General features: G+C 35.6%; 6 protein-coding genes and 1 pseudogene across 8 annotated transcripts in view; 4 read left to right on the top strand and 3 right to left on the bottom strand.

Moving 5' to 3' along the window:
* Positions 1–471: 471 nt before the first annotated feature.
* LOC148169093 (S-adenosylmethionine-dependent nucleotide dehydratase RSAD2-like) lies at positions 472–1891 on the top strand. Of its 2 annotated transcripts, XM_088045229.1 has the most exons (5): positions 472–909; positions 960–1125; positions 1180–1344; positions 1389–1578; positions 1624–1891. In XM_088045229.1, exons 1-5 carry the CDS (start codon positions 672–674, stop codon positions 1786–1788), a joined length of 924 nt encoding a protein of 307 aa, XP_087901355.1. In that variant the 5' UTR covers positions 472–671; the 3' UTR covers positions 1789–1891. The 2 variants fall into 2 exon arrangements, with proteins under 2 accessions (XP_087901355.1, XP_087901354.1); XM_088045228.1 differs by having other exon boundaries at positions 960–1344.
* LOC148169092 (chymotrypsin-like) lies at positions 1828–3139 on the bottom strand (annotated as a pseudogene).
* Positions 3140–3173: 34 nt separating this feature from the next.
* On the top strand, positions 3174–4345 carry LOC148169091 (brachyurin-like). Its single transcript, XM_088045230.1, has 3 exons — positions 3174–3457; positions 3510–3721; positions 3770–4345. The coding sequence occupies exons 1-3, from the start codon at positions 3404–3406 to the stop codon at positions 4323–4325; spliced, it is 822 nt and encodes a 273-aa protein (XP_087901356.1). The 5' UTR covers positions 3174–3403; the 3' UTR covers positions 4326–4345.
* A 44-nt stretch (positions 4346–4389) lies between these two features.
* On the bottom strand, positions 4390–5072 carry LOC148169090 (uncharacterized). Its single transcript, XM_088046282.1, has 3 exons — positions 5016–5072; positions 4783–4971; positions 4390–4743 (listed from the first exon to the last, which is right to left on the bottom strand). The coding sequence occupies exons 1-3, from the start codon at positions 5070–5072 to the stop codon at positions 4390–4392; spliced, it is 600 nt and encodes a 199-aa protein (XP_087902408.1).
* On the top strand, positions 4431–6077 carry LOC148169089 (uncharacterized). The gene is made up of 5 exons (XM_088045232.1): positions 4431–4707; positions 4771–5381; positions 5431–5631; positions 5675–5816; positions 5863–6077. Exons 2-5 carry the CDS (start codon positions 5328–5330, stop codon positions 6066–6068), a joined length of 603 nt encoding a protein of 200 aa, XP_087901358.1. The 5' UTR covers positions 4431–4707; positions 4771–5327; the 3' UTR covers positions 6069–6077.
* A 1629-nt stretch (positions 6078–7706) lies between these two features.
* LOC148169088 (uncharacterized) lies at positions 7707–9551 on the bottom strand. The gene is made up of 2 exons (XM_088046330.1): positions 9274–9551; positions 7707–9224 (listed from the first exon to the last, which is right to left on the bottom strand). Exons 1-2 carry the CDS (start codon positions 9297–9299, stop codon positions 8048–8050), a joined length of 1203 nt encoding a protein of 400 aa, XP_087902456.1. The 5' UTR covers positions 9300–9551; the 3' UTR covers positions 7707–8047.
* A 2955-nt stretch (positions 9552–12506) lies between these two features.
* The window catches only part of LOC148169086 (uncharacterized), a 100092-nt gene continuing 88125 nt past the window's right edge, over positions 12507–24473 (top strand). For both annotated transcript variants that reach the window (XM_088045543.1, XM_088045544.1), the window contains exon 1: positions 12507–12971. In XM_088045543.1, the coding sequence (XP_087901669.1) occupies positions 12777–12971 (195 nt within the window). In that variant the 5' untranslated portion in view covers positions 12507–12776. The remainder of the gene's footprint in view (positions 12972–24473) is intronic.

Genomic DNA, 24473 nt, shown 5'->3' with positions numbered 1-24473 from the left:
AGTGATTAAAACTTGATTATTTACCGTTTTACCATTGCATTCATGTAGACTAACATGACGGTTTCGTCCACAATTGCCGAATTTTTCGCTGCCATCCATTTAACTAGACTTTCGCGAGTTTTGTTTTTTCCGGAATCAATCGCAGTTCTGCTTGTTCTGCTAGCCTTTTAATATCTTCACTCATTTTCTGAACGGATTGTTAAAAACATGAAAAAATGTGCTTAACAACGTAAACAAACAATTGCTAAACGTCTCTACGAAAACGATTCACAAACAACCTTTGATAATTTTATTGTGTAAATTCACATTTTTCAATGCTCATTAAGGATCATAAATGGGCAGGTATAATAAAAAATAGCGCTGACGCTTGCTTATAAACCTGTTTTATAATGTACTATTTTTACACTCGTTATCAAATCCCAACTGTCATCTAGAGATAAAGATAACGACGTCAACAATAAAATCAATACAAAGCCGACTGTGCAATTCTTCACCTTGACCTTCAAGCACTCGACTTTGGCCGCTAATCCCCGAGCACCGGTGAAACCCCGAACGTTGTCGCAACCCAACTACGCAGTTTTCTATTTATAAATCGCAATGTCATAGAGACCGGGGAAGTACGCGTCACTTTATATACACCTGTGATTCAGTGCGACGCAAAACAATCCGCCATGATCGTCGACTACGACGAAGTCTTCATCCTCTTGACCGTCGTCTTGATTGTTTATCTGTGCAGACGATCGCTCCGCGCGAAAGGTACGAACACCGACTTCACCCCTAAAAGCGTGAACTACCACTTCACCAGAAGATGCAACTACGAGTGCGGGTTCTGCTTCCACACCGCCAAAACCTCTTTTATGTTGCAACTGGATGCGGCCAAGGAGGGACTGCGACTGTTGAAAGAATCCGGTAAGTGCAGATCCGGTTCGAAGTTTTCCGCGACTAAGTTCAACTTTCAGGGATGGAGAAGATTAATTTCAGTGGTGGCGAGCCGTTTCTCCCCCGACGCGGCCGCCACTTGGGCGAGATGGTAAAGTTCTGCAAAACCGTCCTCAAGCTCCCCTCAGTCTCTATAGTTTCCAATGGTTCGTTGATCACGGAGAAGTGGTTCCAGATCTACGGAAAGTACGTGGATATCATGGCGGTTTCGTGTGATTCCTTCAACGAAGAAACCAACAGGTTGATTGGGCGCGGGCAAGGTGACAAGCACCATCTAGAGCAGATCCTGAAGGTGCGGGAGTGGTGTCAACAGTACAACGTCCTCTTCAAGTTGAACACTGTGGTTAACACCTTCAACAAAGACGAAGACATGGGTGACCACATCAACAGGATTAATCCAATAAGGTAAAGTCTGTGCGAACAACTAAAAGTGATTTTTTCTTGTACAGATGGAAGGTCTTCCAGTGTTTGCTTCTGGAAGGAGAAAACGCCGGACCTGAAGCGTTACGAAACGCAGAGAAATTTTACATTGACGACCACACGTTCGAAGAGTTTCTGGAAAGACACAAGGAGGTGTCTTGTTTAGTACCGGAGTCTAACACGAAGATGCAAAACAGTTATTTGATTCTGGACGAATACGTAAATAGTCTTCGTTTCTTTCGTGGAATAATTGACTCTTTTTAGATGAGATTCCTCGATTGTACCACTGGGGCGAAAGTACCATCGAGGTCGATTTTAGATGTGGGTGTCAACAACGCGTTGAAGTTCTCCGGATTTGATGCAGCCATGTTTAAGAAGAGAGGCGGGTTTTACAAGTGGTCCAAAGAGGCGGAGAAATTTGATTGGTAGCTTAAATTGTTGTGTTGTCTTAAGTTAAGTTTTGTAGGATCAATTAAAGTATATTTTCGTAATGCCGAAATAATTTTTACATCTGCATTGCTCGCCAACCAGGAGAGGAAGGTTGTAATTCTCGCGTACGAAGAAGGGTACATTGGACTGCAATACACATCCCCAAACGAAGTGAACCCCATCGACAACCAACGGACCACCGGAGTCGCCATTACAAGTAGCACCATTGTTCGGCTCTCCGGAAGTACAAATAACAGCTTCTGAAAGAGACCCCCACGTCTCTGCACACTCCTTATTACTAATAACTTGTACATCCACGTAGTTGAGAACTGTGGAAATCTCTTCGGCATGGCCATCCGTCAAACCCGTAGCTCTAGCGAGTGCACCAACATAATCATTGTCATCACCAGAGGGTAGTTTCACCGGTTGTATTGCACTAGTAAAAGACACCCCTTGCAGAAGACGAATCACTGCGATCTCATTGACCATTCTATTCTAGTCTTGGTGAATTGTAAGATCAGTACTGATGACTGAGTCCCCAAAGTTACGTAGGCTTTAACACCACTGAAAATTCTTTAAATAGCACGTTTCTTGCGTTAAAAAAATCTTACTCGACACAACAATGGGCGGCTGTCACTACAAAGTTCTTTGAAATGAGAGAACCGCCGCAGTAAAAGCCTCCACTTGTGGTGTAGATGTCCAAGAACACTTGGTAAGAAAGCGAGTGGGGTTTCGCTTCCTTACCATTGATAATTCTGGGATGAAAACTGCGAACTGGAGGTGTTCTATACACGTTGCGATAATTCAATTTGATTACCTGTAGCAGAATTAGATTAAGAAATCTTGAGAGAGGTTGGGGGTGGTTACTTCGGGTGCGGCAGACGCCAAGGCGAAGAACCCGATGATGATGAGTGCTGTTTTTATTTCGCTGCAAGTTGGACTGCTCCTACTTAGTATTTGGTATTTATACCATTTTTATCAAGATAGGAAGAACAAGACAAACTTTAGATAAACACCGAATAATTAAAAGAGGAGGATTGATAAGAAGTGGCTTGATGGTATCTGCAAGTGCATTAGAAAGCTGAAAATCAAATATCTAAAACTTTAAACGGTTATAACTCGGTTACTTTTTGTCGCACGTCAATTTTAAACCTATTTTTGGAATCTGCACGAAATTCTGCGTAAAATGAGATCAATTAACCAACACTTTAAACGGCCATAAATGTACATCGTGTATTCTTGTCTCCTTTTTAAACAAACTGCAAATCTGCAAATGCAGAAGTGTTTTCAAGTAAGAATTGGAGGAAATCCTCCTCAGGTGTAGGATTTGGGCGATTTCTATCAAAAGCATGATAAATTCAACACCTATTCAACCTTCAATAAAAGTTTTAGAGAGTTTTGTTGTTAAACCTCCAACTAAGCACTGCCCTGCGCTAAAAATAAAACTGATTTAATCGTTCGCTTAATCAGTACTTAAAGATATCAACGCCTAACTATCTTAAATCTCCAAAATCAATTGTCTCTCGAATGAAGACAGATAACAATCGTCTTCAACCTTCATAACCACCTCTGACAATTAATTGTAAAACGCCATTGTCTCCATAACATCCCAAATATGAAGATTTTTATCCTTCTGGCTGCGGTGATCTTCGCCGCAGAAGCTGCACCAGTAATTTCTTCATTTCCTCGTACCCAATTAAGTACAGTTAAACTTCTTTTAGGGTAAACTCACGTTCCGGAATCTCTACAAGCAACCGAACCGTGAAGTCAAAGAGAAGCCATCCCCTTATATTATTGGGGGTCATGAGGCGACGCCTCACTCCATCCCTGGGCAAGCTTTCCTTGAGCTCTACACGAATACCAGTGGTTGGTACTGTGGCGGAAGTCTCATTTCGGAAAACTACGTGTTAACAGCTGGACACTGTGGTGATGAGTAAGTTGAACAACTGACAAAAACTCCGGTTTATGAGTTATTTTCCAGAGCTATCACTGCTTCGGTGACTCTAGGAGCCCACCAACTCTCCGCTCCTTCAGGAGATGAACTCACCGTAGAGTCAACAGACATCACAGTCCATCCCGATTACGATGGGGTTCTGATTATCAACGACATCGCCGTGATTAAATTATCAAAACCTGTGAGTTTCACTGACGCCATTGCACCAGTGACTCTAGCAACTGATCTTGATGCCGATTACGTTGACAAAACTGCAAGAATCAGTGGATGGGGTCTCACCGACGGCTTCGATACCTCTCTGTCGGACGTCCTCAACTACGTCGATGTCACAGTTATTAGCAACGAAGAGTGTGAAATCGATTTGGGTGAAATTATTTCAAGCATTGTCTGCACTTCTGGAGATGCGAAAACGGGGTCTTGTAACGGCGACTCTGGGGGTCCTCTCGTGCTAGATGGCGCCCAAATTGGAATTGTTTCGTTTGGAGTGATCTACTGCCTGCCAGGATTCGCGTCTGCTTTTACAAGAGTCACGAGTTTTCTCGACTGGATTGTTGAAAACACCGATGTCGAACTGCCTAAATAATTAAACTCACTTCATTAAAAGACAGTTTTTATTATTTCGGTACACATGAATACATCCCGCTTGTTCAAAACCGAGTGTCTTTACTCCGTGAACTTGGTCCGGCCGCATCGCGTGACGAAAGCTGTATCCTCTCACATTTTCGCCCCTTTTTCTGCACAGTTCTTAGCACCTTTTTGTACACTTTATGATACATTGCTGATTCTACATTCGCTCTAAGCATATCTTCAATTTCTAGAAAAATTCGCTCCGCCGCGAAAGTGATGAAGAACAGACAAACGGCCAACACGACAACCAACACAGCTAATCCGTGCGCATAATTAAGTCGATGGAATTCAGTAACAACAACACAAACGGAAATGAGTTCACTTACAATGTACAAGAAGTAATGACAACCCATCACCCAATTCGCTCTGAAACCCTAAAAGAGTTTATTATTGTTTTTCAGAGTTGGACTTACTCGGAGGGCATGAATCGACATGTAACATATGTGGAGGAACGTTGACATGTTGCAGAAGGAGAAGATGGACAAAGTTACCACTTTATGGCTGCTGTAGCTCATTGTCGCATTAGTGTCATGAGATTTATGGTGGAGAATATCGAGGTAGATGTCCAAGAAGCCCAGACAAAGAATAAGGGCGCATATACACTAAAATAAAACTGGAATTTCACTACGATCGATGGCAGGCTTACCAAGGCGGTTACGGTTATTGTAAATAAAATTATTTTGTATTTGATTATTGGTAACATTTCCTCGTTCAAGTTGCCAAAGAAAAAATGGTAAAAGATGAAGCGTTCGTTAAAACTTGGCATATGAATGTCACTATTTGACTTTTGAGTTTGATGGAATCATTAATTGAGAATTTTAATGAGTGTCTTCACCTAACTCTTTAGTGGTAACATTTAGACCAGCAGGTTCCTCTTGGTTCTGTGGGCAAAAATCGTCGTCTCCTTGATTCAGTAATGCCAGACTTTTGACGCCAGTGATGTCAGTTTGTCAAAAAAATGGCAATATTCAATCTCCGAAACCTATTTATAATATTTACAATAAAATCGATCGTAAGCTGAAGCTTTTAACATCTCCACGTTCAAATAAACCCGATTTTAGCTAGTGGCTATGGTGATAATAGCAGTGGCAATAGTGGAAATCTTCAAAGACCAAGAAGAAATGGATGGAAAGCGCGAACGAAAAAAACAACCGAAAGACGATTTTTACATAACTCACATGTTCCTCGCACTGTCAATCATGGTCATCTCTAATTTTATAATAATCCTCCACGCCGTGTACATCACCCAGCACGTCCTCAGAGTAAGTTGGAGTTGTTAAATCTCTTGTAAAGGCGCAACTGCAGGGTCTAAGGTACAACTGGTACCTTAGTTGGAACTACTTCCATTACCTAATCTGCGAGATTATTTCGGTTTGTTGTATCATCAGTTCGCACGATTATTTGGAGTATCCAACTTTGCTGCATATTTTGACTGCAGCACTGGCAGGTAAGATCTGAGGGAGTTGGGCGTGATTGTACAGTACTAAGTTTAGTTTTGTTGTTTTTCTTCAACTATTGGGCGATGGAGATTTTCTCAGAGCTGGAAAGCAAAATTAAAGAACAAGAGGACTTGAAGAACAAACGGCAATTGTCGGCGTTTTTCGACCGCCAACCTTGTGTTAGAATTCCTCTGTCGATTTCGCCTGATGCCGGGCCTTCGGCGGCTCGTAAAGCGCCTCCCAGAAATCCTCCCAAATAGTTTTATTTAATTAATGCCTCATTTGTAAAATGTCATTTATTAAAAATTAAATATAATATGTTTTAACTGTACTATAATTATTTACTTTCGCGCAGTGTATATTATAATATTCTAAATAATACATCACTTTTTTTCACAAAATGTTGTCGAATAATTCGAAGACCAAGGGTAGCTTACCCTCTGGTGCAAAACCTAATTCAGCCGATATCTCGCTTATTTATAAAGCAAGTTAAAAAAAATTACATCATTGAACGTAGAATTTCGAGTAGAATACAAAAATAGGCGCTAGATTCACATACGTCAAATTGCGGTTTGAAAAATCGTTTTTTTCTACGACCGTTTAATAATATCTCCATTATTTCAGGTTTTTCGATTAATAATGTTATCTATATTTCAGGCATGTGAATAATGAATTCATAGTTCACGGCCTTCAGCCAATCATAGGTGGGGATTTTTATAATTCACTGGTGCACTGAACCAATAAAAAACCCTTAGGTGGTTGCTATGACAATTTGCATTATTTCAAATCGTCCGCGCTTATGCTAGCCTATCACAGAAAAGAAGCAGCGTTACCATGGAGACAGTTGTTGATTCTCGTGATCTGATGCAGTTTAGAATTTCACGTTCTAAATCTAATAATTGCAGTGAACTACAAAGGGTTTTATATTAAAAAATAGATAGTGATGATAGTGATTTGGAAAATTCCACTCCTCCCGAGATAACTAAAGCAGCAAAAGCAACAACGGCCGCTTTACTGCCACCTAAATCGGTGAAACTTTATGATACAAATCTTTCATGGACTGGCGTAAGGACAAAAAAGCAAATTCGTTTTTGGAGTCTGTAGTTTTAGCTCATTTTGGAGAATTGGCTGATAAGTATAAATCTTCACTTCAACACTTTGGACTCAATATTCCATGTTAAGAAGCACTCTTGAAATTCATCATAATATAAAATTGGAAAATTACGGAAAACTAAGAGCAAATCGGACGGATACAAACCTAAACATGCTAAAACATTCACTTCAAAAGAGATACACAATTTCATCAAGAATGCAAATGACAAAAAATGTATTTGGCAACCAAGGTACAGTTTGTAAAACCTGCGTGACTAAAAATGTTACTAATGTTTGCCACATTTTTGGTCTTTCTAACCCTGAATTGTATACTGGACATTCATTTAGGAGATCTTCAGCAACTTTACTTGTGGACGCAGGTGGCGACATCACGGCCTTGAAGAGACACGGAGGGTGGAGGTCCAGTACAGTACAGTACAGGCTATATCGATGACTCAATGCAAAACAAATTGGATACGGCAGAAAAATTGTTCAGTCGAAACAAAATAACTCCATTATTAAGACATCAAAGGAGAATTTAACGATGGACATCACCACACCATCTCTAAGTATTGCAAACTGTTCGAATTTTACAATAAATATCCATAAATAAACAGGGTTAAAATTAAAATGGATTAAAGTTAAAATGTTCATTTGTAAAAATTTAATTTCACTACTTGGTCGTAGAAAAAGTATAGTATTATATTCGCAATTATGGTCATTATTGCTCATATAATAATATACTATTCTCACACCTTTTTACATAAGAATAAGTACTCAAAAAAATTCGACGAATAACTGCCTCATTTGTAAAATGTCATTTATTAAAAATTAAATATAATATATTTTAACTGTACTATAATTACTTACTTTTTGCGCAATGTATAATATACTAAAATAATACATCACTTTTTTTATACATACTTAAAATTATTAACAACTATTAAATATCTTTGGCATTTGTAAATTTGTTTTTCTAAACGAAAACTGTGACAAATTTACACGTTTTAGATAAATCACAAGTACTTAACAAGGTGACAATCGATGTCTTGTTGTAAACGTGGGGAAACAAAATGACTTAAAAATTCCAGTCACCTCATTAAATAAATCATTGAGAATCACAAAATTTGTATTACAATTCGATGTGTTAGTCACTTAGAGAGTTGCTATGTCTAGTTGTTGTAACATCACTAATTGTTGAGTTGTGTCTAGTTTTCCTGCTGCCTTCTTCGACCTCCATTGGTGGATTTATTGACTGTGAAAGAGCGTTCGTTTTCTTGAAATCTATCGTAGCGTAGCTCTTCTTCGCCTTACTCGGACTCTCCGGTGTGATTTGTGAGGTAATGGGAACTTTTTGCGAAGAATCCAAATCGAGCTCAGCGTAGTTAACTTCATGAACAGTCAGATAGAGAGCTGTAGGAGTCTGAGGTACGCTGGGAAGAGGAGTATCGATACTAGACTTGAGGAGTGGCCTTAAATGTTCTAAATCTTTGGTGTCTATATTGGCATAGCAATGTTTCAAATCTTCTTCAGTCCCGTTAACATCTTTGGTAGCGTTGGTATCAACATTCATGTATAAATGGCAAGGACTGTCCACGACAGTTATATAAGCTTCTGCAGGCACTGTAGCAGTAGGTGACGCCACAACCCCTAAATTCGCGTAATTTGGTTGTGCCCCACCCTCCGGCTCAATACTACTCGAATTCGTGTAAGAATGATCCGGAACCAAACTCCCCCTTTTATTATTATTGTGTTCTTGCGCCCCCTCAGCGGTAAACGGCGGTGGAGACACCGTAGGACTCATTGGACCGTTACTCGTGATGGATCCGGGGCGGCTAAGGCTAGGATGCGATCGCATGTTGTTTGGGGCTGTCACTGGATTAAGATACCCTTCAGGTTGGGACGGTGGGCGTCTTTGAACAGGGGGCCCTGTGCTAACAACAGGAAGAGGGAACTCTGGAGAAGTGACAATGTTCATTCCAAGGGGGTTTTCGTCACTTGAGTTGCGGACGATGTGTTGTTGAACAATGTTGAATAGTTGCTCGGCTTTGCGACATCGAAACGCGTAAATTCCTTGGCCGGTGGGGCACCGACGGCCGCACTCGAAGCTGAAGATTTCAGAGTCAAAGCCGTACTTTCGCAGTGAGCGGAGGGGCCAAATTGTGGGGTTTTTGCCTCTTTGGTATAAGACTAGTTCTGTTTCGGTTACTTCTAGTTGGCCTGGGCTGACCAAATCGCCTTGATCGTTCATATTTGACACTTGAAATATATTAGGATGCTGATCATTTATATCGGGTTTGCTACTAACACAACCCATTTTGCACCTGTGATAAAATCAAATAAACACTTTAAATCGCCTCGTTGTTTACTTACGATAATCTATTAAAGCTTGTTCTCATGGACACTTGGTTTTGTAGTCATGATGAGTTTCTTTGGCAAATTGCATCTAGCTGGTTACATTTTACACTACGTATCTACATTCTTTGGTTAGAAAACATCTTCGGAACGATTAATTCTCACATAATAAACCGAAAACTTGCACAAAACTAGTCGTTTAACGCCATTATAGTTGGTCATGAAAGACGCATGGATGGCTGACGTTCGTGTCGTTTTGACATTTCGTTGCTGTTTACTGTCGCCAACATTACAACATCCATGTCACTAAATCGCTTTTAGTGTCTGCTCATAGATGGCGCCACATCAAAAATTATTTAACAATTAGTTATTCATTATTATTGGTTATTTCTGAGATTTTCGTACGCTAAGTAAACTATTTCTCACAAATCTTAAAGATTATATTTTTATACGGTCGATTTAGAACGCAAATGTTCTCTTCAACAGTATTTTTTTTATTAAAAGTTGGAATCTTGAAGAATTAGACTTTTGCCACCTTAGATGATTTGTTGATTAATTTTTTTTTAATTTGCTGCGTACAAAGTTTAAGTGAAGTGCCTGCTGCTTTAAAACGGTAAGAAATAAATTAATTTAGACGCAACTCAATTCACATAACGCCACAATTGCAACATTTACAACAAGAACGAATTACACGATGAAAATTTTCAAGTTTGAGACCTTCGGTGGACAAATCATTCAATTTTCTAATATAAAGGATTGAGTTTGATTGTTCTCGATTTTTTTATTCTTTAAGAATTTCTTAACTATTTTTGTTTAATATTTTAGTCTTCTCTTGATTTTTACACTTTAGACTTCCTCAAATTCTTTGAGACTCCCCAGGATTCTATCAATTTTCTTAAACTCTTTAAGAAGTTTTGTGAATTCTTTAGGATTTCCGGAGATTTTCTTGCAGTTTTCCGAACTTTTCAGGACTTTTCTTTTTATTTACTTAACCCTTTGGCTATATTTCTAATTTTTTTAAAATCTTTAATAAGAAGGAATTTTTACTCTTCTCGTATTCTATTTAATCTTTTGTACTTTATTTTGGAGATTATTGAGTACAAATTCAAATTTTCTTTTTGTATTTCATAATTCTTTCAAATTTCTTCTAAAAGTTCAAACGTGTAGTTTTCTCCATATTCAGGTCCTCAAACATGTTTAGAAACAAAAGAAAACTACCCTCTCAAACTGTCCACCAAAAAATCCCCAAAGCCTCTTCAGGGCGTCTGTCAATTTTATTTTTAAAACCCATCAATGCATCGTTGGCACGTGAGTGGGGCTTTTTTACCAGAAGCCTTTCGAAGCCTTCAGCCAATGAGTTCTAGAATGACTAAGTAATTCACGATTTCACACCTTTTGGAGAGTCAGTAAAGGTCAACAAGAATCTGCAATTCCGAACGGAGAAATATCTCCCAACTATTGGTCATCGAGCAACTGGTTGCTTTTCTCTTATTCGCTGCTGCATGCCATTAACCACTCCTCCTTCCTCAACCACAAGCGACAGGTGTAAAGTTTACATTACGAGAACGCTGTGGCGCTGATGCAAGTTTACCAGAGAATTCGAGTTAAATTGTTTACATCTTTGATTTCGTTTTTCTATATTTCTTATTTGTTACAATAAAAGTAATTATTGTAATAATTATCCTGGATAACATGTTTTTCTATCCATTCAGTGACGTTAACTTGTTTTTGCATACATTATAGTTTTTTAATAATTCATATTTGAATAAAAATATCGATAACTATTACAAATCCTTTAATTATTATCATTGATTTTAATATTATTCATCTAATGGGAAGAGAAAAGATTTGTTATTCGTTCGATAGGTCGTTCGTTGCATTCCAGCACAGAGGAATTATCACGTTCGAACGAAAAACTGAACGCACCCTTAGTCGCTGAAAAAACTGCAAAGTTACACTCACAGTGCTGTAAACGCTCCAGGAATGCGGTAAAAAGTCAGATTACACTTGCCAGGAGTCATTGCGATGAAACCAATAATGAAGATTGGTCATCAAGGTACTATTTACACAGGTTATTTTACTAATTAAAATGATATTTCTACCTTTAAAATCGAATTAAAAACTTTTTGACACTGGCGTCATCTGTAAGAAGGTGTCGAAAACTGCAAGTGTCAGATTTGACCTTTCATGAATTTGGAAAAACGCAATTATTTCATTAATTTTGTGTTTTTTGGCCAAAAAACGTTGTACAAATCTCGCACTGTAACGATTTTACAGCTTTCTGGCAAAATGCCATCGAGCTGTAAAATAAAGAATAAAAAGGAAAATGGACAAAAAATTTGAAAAAAAAGTCAAATAAACTTTTCATCACAATCAAAAAGATCAAAGATATGTTCCTTTATCCACTTCCAAAACTGAAATGTTCATATAACCACTACCTACAGTCGCGCTTAAGTCATTTTGGACATCAATTTATTGACATTTGTGTGTAGTCTATGCATTACTGTCAATTTGACGTGCAAATTTCAATTAAATTGTCAAAAGTGACAGTAATAATGATATACATAAAGGATGCTTTACACTTAATGACAATCAAACCACTTTGATGTCCAAATGTTTTGGTCGCGACTGTATTACTGCAGAGTGAACCTGTCTTCTCGAAATGTCACTGTGTCATTTTGACAAATAATTCTCATAGTTAGTAAAAAAATTTAAAACCAAAGTTTGACGACTAAAACTGTCTTTGATTTGACAGAAACTTTCTATTGTTTGAGCTTTTTTCCATCGATTTTGACATTGGAGTACTGCCGTGATGACTTGATGACCATGATATAATGGCAAACAATCGAAGAAACGTTTTGACATAACAAGCAGGGCTACCAACGGATGTTAAATTCCACAGCCTGTTGCGATTTCCAAAATTTGAAAATGCAAAAAGTGCCAAAATCTGAAAATCGCCAGAGCCAGCTTTGTCATGATGACGTGATGACCAAGTCAATAATGGCAAACAATTGAAGAAACGTTTTGACATGACAAGCAGAGCTACCAACAGATGTAAATTCCACAGCCTATTACGATTTCCAAAATTTCCAAAAGTGTCAAAATCTGAAAATCGCCGCAGCCAGCTTTCCGGCGTGCCGGTTGCAGTCTTCGGCAGTCGCTGCCGCTGCCGTTCAAAAGCACCTGTTAGTTCGCCAAGACTAAGAAAACGGTCTACCTGCGACCACGTGTCGATGAGGGTGGGGACTTAAGGTAGAGGTAAGACTGTTGAGGGTCAATGCTAGTTCAGTGCCACTCCTGCAAGGCTGCGGTCACTAGATCACCGCGAATTACTGAAATCGCGCGCGCGCTTATCACTCGGTCGTCTTGACATGCACCTCGTCCGTCTTTTTTGCAACCTTGTTTCATAAACATCTCTTTTAAAATCACCGAGGATTGGAAAATTGTTGATTTTGATGACCACGCTGTGTTTGATACAATGTGTTGATTGATTGTTGATTGAATGACTGATTGATCTCACGATGGAGACTTGCGTCTTGATCCCGCAGGAGTTTAGCCTTTGCGTTAGAGGTCCTGCTATTGGAGCGCGACGTGCTGAGCCTGAAGTTTCTGTATGGTCCAACACGAGCATCGCGCAAGGATCGCTTTGTTATCCTTTTCAAGGGACCATTCGAATTGACAAGCTTGACGTGTACGGCCAGCTAGACGACGACGATGTAAGTAGCGAAATACGTTTTTGTATCCGGAGCCGACTCTACTCACATTTTTCTTGATTTTCATGTGATGTTACGCGAGTTTACTGAACTATTAACGATTCGGGTTGGCCATAACTATAATTAGGAAAATTAAGCAAAGCTCCGTTTAAATTTAGGTGCATCTATACTACGACTATTAATATTTATCAAGATTAAAAGTGGGAACATAGCTGAAATTAATTCTATAATTTATAACTACTTAGTTACAAGCTCCAACGAGTTATAAAAAGTTTATTGATGTGAAAATTTACGAAAAATGTGAGAATGTCCAACTTTTCCCGTGTTATCTTTACGGCCACAGTGTTACAAAAATACAATATTAAGACATTTCACGATTTTACGACTCGAAGCGTGTTCTGTCTTTATGAATATGATGCTAATAAAAGTTTGACAAGATTCCGATTTTGATGAATACTTCTTAATCGACGTCATTTCTGGAAATTTTAGATGAGAAGGCGCAGAAACAATTCTGCATAATTATTGCGTAACGTAAATAAAAATTTTGATACTCCGACGTAAACACTCTGACTCACTTTGTTTTCTTCCGACGCGACGTCCTGATGAGTATCTTACTATTATATTATAAACTGGATATTTTCTCATAGATGATTAATGCGACAGAACTACTAGTTTTCGTAGATAAATATGAGGATTTGCGTCGTTTACGTGTTACGTCACGGGAACTTTATCACTTTAACGTACGTGGGTATCACAATATTAACATTTTTGCTGACAGGCTTGTTGAAGCTGTGAAAAATGAGCTTCTGGAATCTATAATAGCCGGTCTTCGATATTGAGAAAAGGGAAAATATTCGCTGGAGCTGCTTTCTGGTGAATTTATGACTATGATTTTCTTGGAAGAGTGTGGAAATAATTATGTTGTTGCAAGTAATTAATTATGGGAAATATCCTAGCATGCGTGATACAATATGAATTTTGCCGACATTTTACTCCGGGCAAAATAAACATTTAGAAATGGTACAAAAATAACTGACTAGCCTGTCAAATGTGACAGATGTTTTAATAATTCTTCGAGTCCTGATTGGTCAAGTTAACCTCCTAACTATTACAAGAAAATCGATAAAGTGAAATTTTTTACTTCGATCTTTTTCTGTTAGCAATCTGATTCTGCAAATACAATTTGATGTTTTATTCAGATTAACACTCTGTATAAATGTGAATATGAATTATTTTATGCAAAAGCCGATGAAAATGTTACACAGCAAATCAAAAATTACACTTCTTTGTTTCGTGCGTTTTTGTTATCAACATCTAATGAAATGATAAAACTGTGTCTTTTGCTCTAGAAGTTTGTAATTTGTAGTCAGAAGGGAATTTAACTTCAGAACTACATATTTTGAATTTCTTTAGTACAACTTTTTTTCCAGAATTTGTTGAATTGTTTGTATTCTAATTCAAGATAAAAAACGGCATAAAAAGTACGAGTACATAAACATGCACATTATTTTCCTGTTTCTTTAAAAATGTGTCTATCTTGAGTACGTTTTTTCATATTACGTCTAAGAACAAAGAGAGTCTATTCGGTAGCTTCCAGAAACAATATCATTTTTATTTCTATTTTATTTCTAACATTGTTGTAAGATGAGCGACCTTGAAGAGTAAAAGTCACTAGAACACAATTTTTTTTGGTTTTTTAAATTTCGTTGATTTAAAAAATAGTCCAAAAAGTCTTCGTGTTGCTACGACTACACTCCGCTTCGTCTTCGTAATTTCACTTCAAAAGACGTCCAAAAGAGCAATTTTCGGCCTTGAGATGCAAATTACTGTTTTAGACCGCCGTCTTTTTTAATGTTTTTAGAGACAAGTAGGAAAGGTTTTCAAAAAATTAGTTTTATTGTCTAACGGTTGGTTTTAATGAACTTTTTTTTATTTCTAAGATTGTTGTAAGACGAGAAACCTTGAAAAGTAAAAGTCACTAGAAAACATTTTTTTTTAGTTTTTAAATTTTGTTGTAAAAATAGTGGTGATAACACGTCCTAAAATGTTTTTTTTTAGCCGCCGTCCTTTTTGATCTATTTTGGAGACATGTAAATAGTCCGGAAAACGGCGTTTTGCGGCCTAGGCCTCCAAAAAGGAAACTCGTTGGTTTTATTGTTTAACGGTTGGTATCATCGCACTGTCATCAATAGACAGGAGTCTGCTAAAGAGGAATAGATTGTTTTATTTCCAACATAGCCGCTGAGCAACCTTGCATAGTAAAAGTCACTAGATCAGATTTTTTTTGGTTTTATTTAATTTTGTTGGCTCCGCCTCGTCTTCGCAATTTCACTCAGACTTTCAAAATAGGATTTTCCAGCCTTGTGATCCAAATTACTATTGAAAGTCTTCGAGAAGAATTTTTTTTGGCTGTATTTAATTTTGTTGGCTCCGCCTCGTCTTTGCAATTTTACTCATTTCCAAAAGTGCATTTTCGGGCCTTTTGATCCAAATTACTGTTATTTTAATATTTTCACGGTAAATTGCGGATTACGGACATCAACACCGAATTATCGGATCAACTTTACACAAAAGATGTGTCCGATTATCCAAGGTGCGGATTAGACGTACATTACTGTGCATAAACAGGGCAAAGTTTTTGAAATGCGGCATTTTTTATGTTTGATTTATGAATTTTTGGACCTCAGACGACAATTTATACAGAGTGTTTCTAAAATGCATGTACAAAAGAGTGTGGTAATTCCTTGTCACAAACTTAAGAGAAAGTTTTCGAGATAAAATTACACAAATTTTTTAATAAATCTGCTTGTGCGCCACTGATTTAAAAATGAACAAAAAATCAAGTTGCTAGTTGCTTTTTGCCAGTGGTGTAGAACGTGCGTGCATTGTTTTTTCATCTTCATACTCCTTTTAGAATAGCGCAAAACTGTTTTGTACTGCTTTTCAAAAACACCCTGTATATTACAACTAGTGGAACTGACGGATAATAATGACGACACTAAACTCCGGATTACCGGAATTTTCAAATTTTTTTTGTCATCACAAACCGCAGTAAAACGGGTAATGCGGGACTGAGGATTTACTTTAGTACACTTTTCAGAAACACCAATTTCTAGTAGAAATCATCATTTAGCTTTAAGTTTAGCGTATTTTTCTACGAATTTTGCAGATTTCATGCACATTTCTGGGTAAAAACAGATTTAAAAAGTCAAAGCCATAACCGCACTAGATCGTTAGGTGTACTCTCACTGTTAATATAAAATCAGTTCTAAGTATTGTGTTAACCGACAGGTATTTGTTGCAACTACGCAATTATGATTAATAACCGCCGCCATTTTTTGTGGTCAGATTTGAGTCATATTCACTCGCTAGTTATCTCCAATAAACGGAAACATTACCATGAGGGTGAGCCTCTTTAAAAAACAACAGTATAAACATCTCCATCGTTGACGTAACGTGTTTGATACCAGTTACAAGATTACAAATGTACGAGGTGTATTTTATCCATATATATATTTTTACGACTGTCGATGACAGATATACAGGGCGTAGGCACAACCGATAAGTTTAGATATAATTGCGATCGGCTGCTGCATGTTTATTACGACCGGTAATTTGAATATACTACTCCTGCGAACATAACTTTGACTCCATCCTAACGACACATCTTTTAACTCATTCTTATTTATTCGTCTTCTATTCAAATAGCCCTTTAGGACTTTCACTGATTTGATAAGCGAGTGAATGGACGCACCTGCACGCAGATCCAATTTCTTCTTTAATCCTCGAAATTATTACTCCGGAATAAGTTTGGCTATTGTTCGACCGCATTCCGGGCTAATAAACTCACAAAGTTAGGAGTTTTTGAACAGAAAGTAACGAAAGTTGATATTATTGAAACAATAAATTTAAATTGTTGATTAACTTTATCTTAATAAGGCCTAGGAGTAAGAGTAACTTTCCCCGTTGTTCAATCGCTTTAATTGTATATAGAGCATGCGATTATTGTAATAATTGTCAAAACATGACCGCTGCGCTTCCACGCTTCATATTGTTGTACCTCGGGAATCCGATTCACTCTCTACCAAGTGAGAACGTCATTGTATGCTTATTTAATAAGAACATTGAAAAAAATCCCCACAGCTTCACTTTCAGCAATTAAAATGCGATCGATTTAAGAGAGCGGTCGCAACCAAATGCTCATGGGGAATGCAATGTAAACTGAAGCGTTTGGTCCAGAAAACTGAAATTTAGAATATACAGGATGTCCCAGAACTTTCCTAGGCAACGAGAGTCTGACCAATGGACGATAGTTTGTGTCCATAGTTACCAATGTTCAAATTCAGTTCAGCTTCCGGATTGGCTACCGTTTTTTTGTCTTAACTCGATTATTTTTTGAGCTAGAAAATTTTTGTTTCGAAATTTTGGTTCAGAATTGTTGCTTTCATAAGCCTTTTTTCTCTGGGTCACGAGTTCTGAGACACCCTCTATACTGTCCTTGTAGTTATCTATAAATTGACGTTTTTTAATAAAACGATAATTAATTACTCTGCATCAATTTTAGCTGAAGACTGAAGACTGCGGTTTGCGTATTCCAATAATTAAGCGTCAAATTTTAGATTTTAAATCGAAGCTGAGATTTTTTAATTTACAACCAGCAATTGCCGGCAAACCTCAGAAATTAGTACATACTAAAGCTCGAAATTCAAATTTTTTAAAAAGTTTTGTAAATTGAACAATTTTAACGCTAATGCTGTCAAATTTAGTGGACTTTAGAGGCGTTTATTAAGTGGACAAAATTACAAAATTTTAGATCGCGAATTGCAAATTTTAGAATTTTTTATTTCTAGACTAGAAAGAACTCGAAGTTTACATTTTTTAAAAATCTGTAAATTCACTAAATTTGACGCTAATGTTATCAAATTTGGTGGACTTGCTATCTAAAAGGCGCTTCTTCAGTGTACAAAATTGCAGAATTTTATATCACGAATTACGAATTTTAGAATTTTTTATGTATAGGAAGGAGTAGAAATTTAGATTTTTTTTCTAAAATCCTGCAAAATCGACCATTTTAATACTAATGCTGTCAAATTTGGTGGACTTGTTACTTTAGTGGCATTTATTAAGTGTACGAAATTATAGAATTTTAGATGACGAATTGGCAATTTTAGAATTTTTCATGTGTAGGAAGGATTCGAAATTTAGATTTTTTTAAGGTCCAGTAAATTGGATAGTTTTAATACTAATGCTGTTAAATTTGGTGAACAGTCGTTTATTAGGTGTGTGCAATTACAAAACTTTAGACCACAACATGCGAATTTTCGAAATTTTTATTCGACTAGAAAAAGCTCGAAATTTATTTTTTTTTAATTCTGTAAATTAAACAATTTTACCGCTAACTCTGTCAAGCTGGATGGACGTGTTACTGAGAAGCATTAATTAAGTGTACAAAAATACAGAAATTTAGATTACGAATTGGAAATTTTAGAAATTTTTATTACCACGGGAAAGAAGTCAAAATTCATTTTTTTTTAAATTCTGTAAATTTAACAATTTTAACCCCAGTGCTGTCAAATTTTGTGAACTTTTTACTTGGGAGACGTTTATTAAGATTACCAAATTACAAAATTATAGGTCACGAATTGAGAATTTTAGAAATTTTTATTTCGACTAGGAAAAACTCGAAATTTAAATTTTTTAAAAAGTTCTGTAAATTGAAGAATTTTAACGGTAACGCTGTCAAATTTGATGGACTTGTTACTTTAGAAGGGTTTATTAGGTGTACAAAATTACAAAATTTTAGATCGAGAATTACAAATTTTAGAATTTTTTATGTATAGAAAGGAGTAGAAATTTAGATTTTTTTCTAAAATCCTGCAAAATCGTCAATTTTGATACTAATGCTGTCAAATTTGGTAGACTTGTTATATAACAGGCGTTTATTAAGGGTACAAAATTACAGAATTTAAGATCACGAATTGCGAATTTTAGAAATCATTATTTCGACTAAAATGAGCTCAAAGTTCAAATTTTTAAAAAAATGCTGTAAATTGAACAATTTTAACGCTAATGCTGTTAAATTTGGTGGACTTGTTACTTTAGTGGCATTTATTAAGTGTACAAAATTATTGAATTTTAGATCAAGAATTGGCAACTTTAAAATTTTTCATGTGTAGGAAAGATTTGAAATTTAGATTTTTTTAAGGTCCAGTAAATTGGATAGTTTTAATACTAATGCTGTCAAATTTGGTGGACAGTTGTTTATTAGGTGTGCGCAATTATAAAATTTTAGACCACAACATGCGAATTTTAGAAATTTTTAGTTCGACTAGAAAAAGCTCGAAATTAATTTTTTTTTAAATTCTGTAAATTAAACAATTTTACCGCTAACTCTGTCAAGCTGGCTGGACGTGTTACTGAAGAAGCGTTAATTAAGTGTACAAAAATACAGAAATTTAGGTCACGAATTGAGAATTTTAGAAATTTTTATTTCGACTAGGAAAAACTCGAAATTTAAATTTTTTAAAAAGTTCTGTAAATTGAAGAATTTTAACGGTAACGCTGTCAAATTTGATGGACTTGTTACTTTAGAAGGGTTTATTAGGTGTACAAAATTACAAAATTTTAGATCGCGAATTGCAAATTTTAGAATTTTTTATGTATAGAAAGGAGTATAAATTTAGATTTTTTTCTAAAATCCTGCAAAATCGTCAATTTTGATACTAATACTGTCAAATTTGGTAGACTTGTTATATAACAGGCGTTTATTAAGTGTACAAAATTACAGAATTTAAGATCACAAATTGCGAATTTTAGAAATCATTATTTCGACTAAAATGAGCTCGAAATTTAAATTTTTAAAAAAATGCTGTAAATTGAACAATTTTAACGCTAATGCTGTCAAATTTGGTGAACAGTCGTTTATTAAGTGTGCGCAATTACAAAATTTTAGACCACAACATGCGAATTCTAGAAATTTTCATTTCGACTAGAAAAAGTTCGAAATTTATTTTTTTTTTAATTCTGTAAATTAAACAATTTTACCGCTAACTCTGTCAAGCTGGCTGGACGTGTTACTGAAGAAGCGTTAATTAAGTGTACAAAAATACAGAAATTTAGATTACGAATTTGGAAATTTTAGAAATTTTTATTACCACGGGAAAGAAGTCAAAATTCATTTTTTTTTTAAATTCTGTAAATTCAACAATTTTAACCCCAATGCTGTCAAATTTTGTGAACTTTTTACTTAGGAGACGTTTATTAAGATTACGAAATTACAAAATTTTAAGTCACGAATTGAGAATTTTACAATTTTTTATTTCTAGACTAGAAAGAACTCAAAGTTTACATTTTTAAAAAATCTGTAAATTTAACAATTTTGGTGCACTTGTTACCTAACAGGCGCTTCTCAAGTGTGCGAAATTGCAGAATTTTTTAACACGAGTCACGAATTTTAGCGATTTTAGAGGCGATTTTCTGCAACCACACATTTCCCAGGAAGCGATAGATCACGTCGATTTTGTTACGCAAATGATAGCGTAGAACTTATCTGAAATGAACGGTAAAATAATAAGAGCATCTTCTTAAGGAGGTGAGCGTTCTTCGCCTCGGGTCCTTTCTGAGATATCGTTATGGTCAGCAGTGACCGCAGGCCTGGGGCGTATGCCTGCTCAAGTCAGTGCACTACTTCCTTATATCCTGGTGCCGACTCGATAAACCGACTTCTGAAACTTCTCGGAGTGTTCTAATTGTGCCCATGAGCGATTTTACGTTTTTTAGGTAAAATTTCACGCCTAGCTTGACCTGGAAATGCCGCCACAAAAAGTGGAAATGTTAGAAAATTCGACTCTCACTTGATCCCTCTTGGGACGAAAGCAAACGGTACTTGTCATGAATTTCGAAGGAGAATCAATCTGACAAACGGTATTAGGCAATGCTATCGATTCCAGCTGAGGACGGCTTTCTTTAAAAGCGCCAAGTTGAGGGCGTGGGTGTTGGAAACGTCCGTCTTTTATTACGTGAAATATGAAAAATGGGCTTTTCCAGGAGATCGATAATTGGCTGGCACACATCTCGAGGCGTTTGGACAGTTTGCTACAGTTCTATTGTAACCTACTAAACAGCATCTTCTGGTACGAACTAGTTCCGCATGGAGGGCAAACCCATGTCCACTTACCGCAACAATGGAGCTTTTAATCATTTTTGTTGCACCTCCACGAAACATCGATTAATGAAAATCGTGACTGAAGGTAGTAGACATTTGTACGAAACGCATTTCGTTTGAGAGGCCTTGAAGCCACCATTATGACCAGCAATAGCAAATAAATGCCGCGCTTATTAATTGCCGCTTAACAAAGTTATGAGCAACGGGCGAAATGATTATCATAATGGTTGTGTGCAGGAGAAATATCCATTTATGTCTCGATAAATGGAGGAAGCCACCCTGCATGATTAATTGATGATTTATTATGATTTGTGGCCAAAATTACAACTTGGTGCGTGGAGATTTCAACGATAGCACTGAACGGGGTCTGTAATAAGTGCCATCGTTTTGGTGCTGTGCCGTAATGAGAATCTAATTGAAAAACGTGGCGCTTAAATTTTAGAAATTTAGAATTAGTCGTAGGTATTTTAGGTTTTATTTTATTTCATGACGAACTCAAAATTCGAAAATTTCAGGTAAATTTTGCAACCTTGGCAATTTTATTGTTAAACTAATGAAATTTGGGCCACTTATTGCTTTATATCCGATTATTGACTGTGCAAAATTGCAGGTTTGTAAAACAAGGAAAACGAAATTTAGAATTTTTTTCTTTTTGAAGACCAATTCACAATTTAGATTTTTCTTAAATTTCACAACTGTTAGAATTTAAACATTAAAGCAATGAAGTTTTGTGTACTTGTTCCTTTAGAGCCGTTTATTAACTGTGCGAAATTGTAGATTTGTAGAACAAGTACAAAGAAATTTAAATTTTTTTTTCAAACGAACTCAAAATTGAGATTTTTCTTAATTTTTACAACTGTGCTTTCGATGTGTTTATTGAGGCCACAAAATTACAGATTTTTTGATCAAGAGGTAAAATTTTTAGATTTTTCTTTTTATATGATAAATTGAAAATTTTGATTTTTCTTAAATTTCCCAACTGCTGCAAATTTAACTTCAAAGCAATAAAATTTGGTGGACTTATTGATGCCTCCGATGTGTTTACTGAAGGAACTAAATTACAGAACAATCGGTGTAAATTTTGGATTTTATTTTATTCTATGACGAATTCAAAAATTCGAAAATTTTAATTAATTTTATCGTTAAAATAATGAAATTTAGTCCACTTATTGTTTTAGATCTGTTTATTGACTGTGCAAAATTGTGGATTTGTAGAACAAGTAGAAAGAAATTTAGATTTTTTTATATAAACCCAAAATTTAGATTTTTTTTTCAATTCCACAACTGTCACAATTTTAACGCTAAAGCAATGAAATTTGGTAGACTTATTGTCTTAGATGTGTTTGTTCAGGAGACTAAATTACAAAATTTTAGAACAAATGGTAAGAATTTTAGATTCTATTTTATTTTATGACGAACTCAAAATTCGAAAATTTCAGGTAAATTTTGCTACCTTGGCAATTTTATTGTTAAAGTAATGAAATTTGGGCCACTTATTGCTTTATATCCGATTATTGACTGTGCATAATTGCAGGTTTGTAAAACAAGGAGAACGAAATTTAGAATTTTTTTCTTTTTGAAGACGAATTCACAATTTAGATTTTTCTTAAATTTCACAACTGTTAGAATTTAAACATTAAAGCAATAAAATTTTGTGTACTTATTGCTTTAGGTCTGTTTATTGACTGTGCAAAATTGTGGATTTGTAGAACAAGTAGAAAGAAATTTAGATTTTTTTATATAAACCCAAAATTCAAATTTTTTTCAATTCCACAACTGTCACAATTTTAACGCTAAAGCAATGAAATTTGGTAGACTTATTGTCTTAGATGTGTTTATTGAGGCCACTAAATTACAGAATTTTTAATCAAGAGGTAATTTTTTTAGATTTTTTCGTTTTATATGATAAATTGAAAATTTAGATTTTTCTTAAATTCCACAACTGCTGCAAATGTAACTTGAAAGCAATAAAGTTTGATGGACTTATTGATGCCTCTGATGTGTTTACTGAAGGAACAAAATTACGGAATTTTAGAACAATCGGTGTAAATTTTTGATTTTATTTTATCCTATGACGAACTCAAAATTTGAAAATTTTAATTAAATTTTGTAACTTTGGCAATTTTATCGTTAAAATAATAATATTTAGTCTACTTATTGCTTTAGGTCTGTTTATTGACTGTGCAAAATTGTAGATTTGTAGAACAAGTAGAAAGAAATTTAGATTTTTTTTTTAATTCCACAACTGTTACAATTTTAACGCTAAAGCAATGAAATTTGCTAGACTTATTGTCTTAGATGTGTTTATTGAGGAGACTAAATTACAAAATTTAAAAACAAATTGTAAGAATTTTAGATTCTATTTTATTTTATGACGAACTCAAAATTCGAAAATTTTAATTAAAATTTGCAGCTTTGGCATTTTTATCGTTAAAGTAATGATTATTAAAATTACAATTTTTTCCCAAACACCAAATTTTTACAAAAAATGCTGACGTGCGTTTCGAGAGTTTAATAAATTTTAATCATCGCTCTGATGATGATAGCATTGCTATCGAAACGCGCGTCAGCATTTTTTGTAAAAATTTGGTGTTTGGGAAAAAATTGTAATTTTAATAATTTGTCAACACCAGGAATTGATCCAATAAATTTTCTTTGAAGGTTAAAGTAATGAAATTTGTTCCACTCATTGCTTTACAGCCGATTATTGACTGTACAAAATTGTAGATTGTTGAACAAGTAATAACAAATTTAAAATTTTTATTTTTCTTCTTGGCATAATCTCTCTTGACTCGAATGCCTGCGGCGTCATTTAAATTCGCCGATTCAACACAAATTTTTGGTTTCTTTCAGAGTCAAAAAATATTCCAATATTTTTTTTTTGGTTTCTCATCAGAAAGTGTGGGCAATTTTCTTTTTGCAGCAGGAAAATTTCCAGAGCAGTATTTTCAGGAAGTGCAATTCCTGGAGGCGTACCACGTAATTGTGATTTTATATAAGTGATTACGACCTGGGTGTTCTATTAAAAACCAATCAAAGCTACTGTTTTTCTGATGAATGCAGTTCGTTATCTACACAATAATTGCATGTTTAATATAACAGAAATGCAAATAAAACGGTGCTGAAGGTGAAAAAGTCAAATTATACACATATCGCATTCCAGACCTTACATATCTATAATTATATTATCATCAACATGCACTGTAATATAAAAATTTGTATTATGATACCTTAATGTGCCCGGCCGCTATAAAAAACTCTTTTTGTTCATCTCTGCTTGTAAAATGATGGGATTGCATCGCTATTAATAACGCACAATTTTTTTCCAATTAAAAGCAACG

Source organism: Gnatocerus cornutus, chromosome 9 (genome assembly GCF_029298725.1).
Source record: "Gnatocerus cornutus isolate USDA-ARS CGAHR chromosome 9, icGnaCorn1.1, whole genome shotgun sequence".
NCBI lineage: Eukaryota > Metazoa > Arthropoda > Insecta > Coleoptera > Tenebrionidae > Gnatocerus > Gnatocerus cornutus.
This window is presented reverse-complemented; position numbering and strand designations above follow the sequence as displayed.

What these genes read in the sequence shown, in the direction of transcription:
- LOC148169093 (XM_088045228.1), top strand. Translation starts at nt 672, where the DNA reads ATGATCGTCGACTACGACGAAGTCTTCATCCTCTTGACCGTCGTCTTG. An exon ending in GCGACTGTTGAAAGAATCCG is followed by an intron (nt 910 to 959) that starts GTAAGTGCAGAT and finishes TTCAACTTTCAG; the next exon opens with GGATGGAGAAGATTAATTTC. An exon ending in AACAGGATTAATCCAATAAG is followed by an intron (nt 1,345 to 1,388) that starts GTAAAGTCTGTG and finishes TTTCTTGTACAG; the next exon opens with ATGGAAGGTCTTCCAGTGTT.
- LOC148169091 (XM_088045230.1), top strand. Translation starts at nt 3,404, where the DNA reads ATGAAGATTTTTATCCTTCTGGCTGCGGTGATCTTCGCCGCAGAAGCT. An exon ending in TCGCCGCAGAAGCTGCACCA is followed by an intron (nt 3,458 to 3,509) that starts GTAATTTCTTCA and finishes AACTTCTTTTAG; the next exon opens with GGTAAACTCACGTTCCGGAA. An exon ending in GCTGGACACTGTGGTGATGA is followed by an intron (nt 3,722 to 3,769) that starts GTAAGTTGAACA and finishes GTTATTTTCCAG; the next exon opens with AGCTATCACTGCTTCGGTGA.
- LOC148169090 (XM_088046282.1), bottom strand. Translation starts at nt 5,072, where the DNA reads ATGTTACCAATAATCAAATACAAAATAATTTTATTTACAATAACCGTA. An exon ending in CAATAACCGTAACCGCCTTG is followed by an intron (nt 4,972 to 5,015) that starts GTAAGCCTGCCA and finishes GTTTTATTTTAG; the next exon opens with TGTATATGCGCCCTTATTCT. An exon ending in TGTCGATTCATGCCCTCCGA is followed by an intron (nt 4,744 to 4,782) that starts GTAAGTCCAACT and finishes AAACTCTTTTAG; the next exon opens with GGTTTCAGAGCGAATTGGGT.
- LOC148169089 (XM_088045232.1), top strand. Translation starts at nt 5,328, where the DNA reads ATGGCAATATTCAATCTCCGAAACCTATTTATAATATTTACAATAAAA. An exon ending in TATTTACAATAAAATCGATC is followed by an intron (nt 5,382 to 5,430) that starts GTAAGCTGAAGC and finishes ACCCGATTTTAG; the next exon opens with CTAGTGGCTATGGTGATAAT. An exon ending in TCACCCAGCACGTCCTCAGA is followed by an intron (nt 5,632 to 5,674) that starts GTAAGTTGGAGT and finishes GCGCAACTGCAG; the next exon opens with GGTCTAAGGTACAACTGGTA.
- LOC148169088 (XM_088046330.1), bottom strand. Translation starts at nt 9,299, where the DNA reads ATGAGAACAAGCTTTAATAGATTATC. An exon ending in ACAAGCTTTAATAGATTATC is followed by an intron (nt 9,225 to 9,273) that starts GTAAGTAAACAA and finishes ATTTTATCACAG; the next exon opens with GTGCAAAATGGGTTGTGTTA.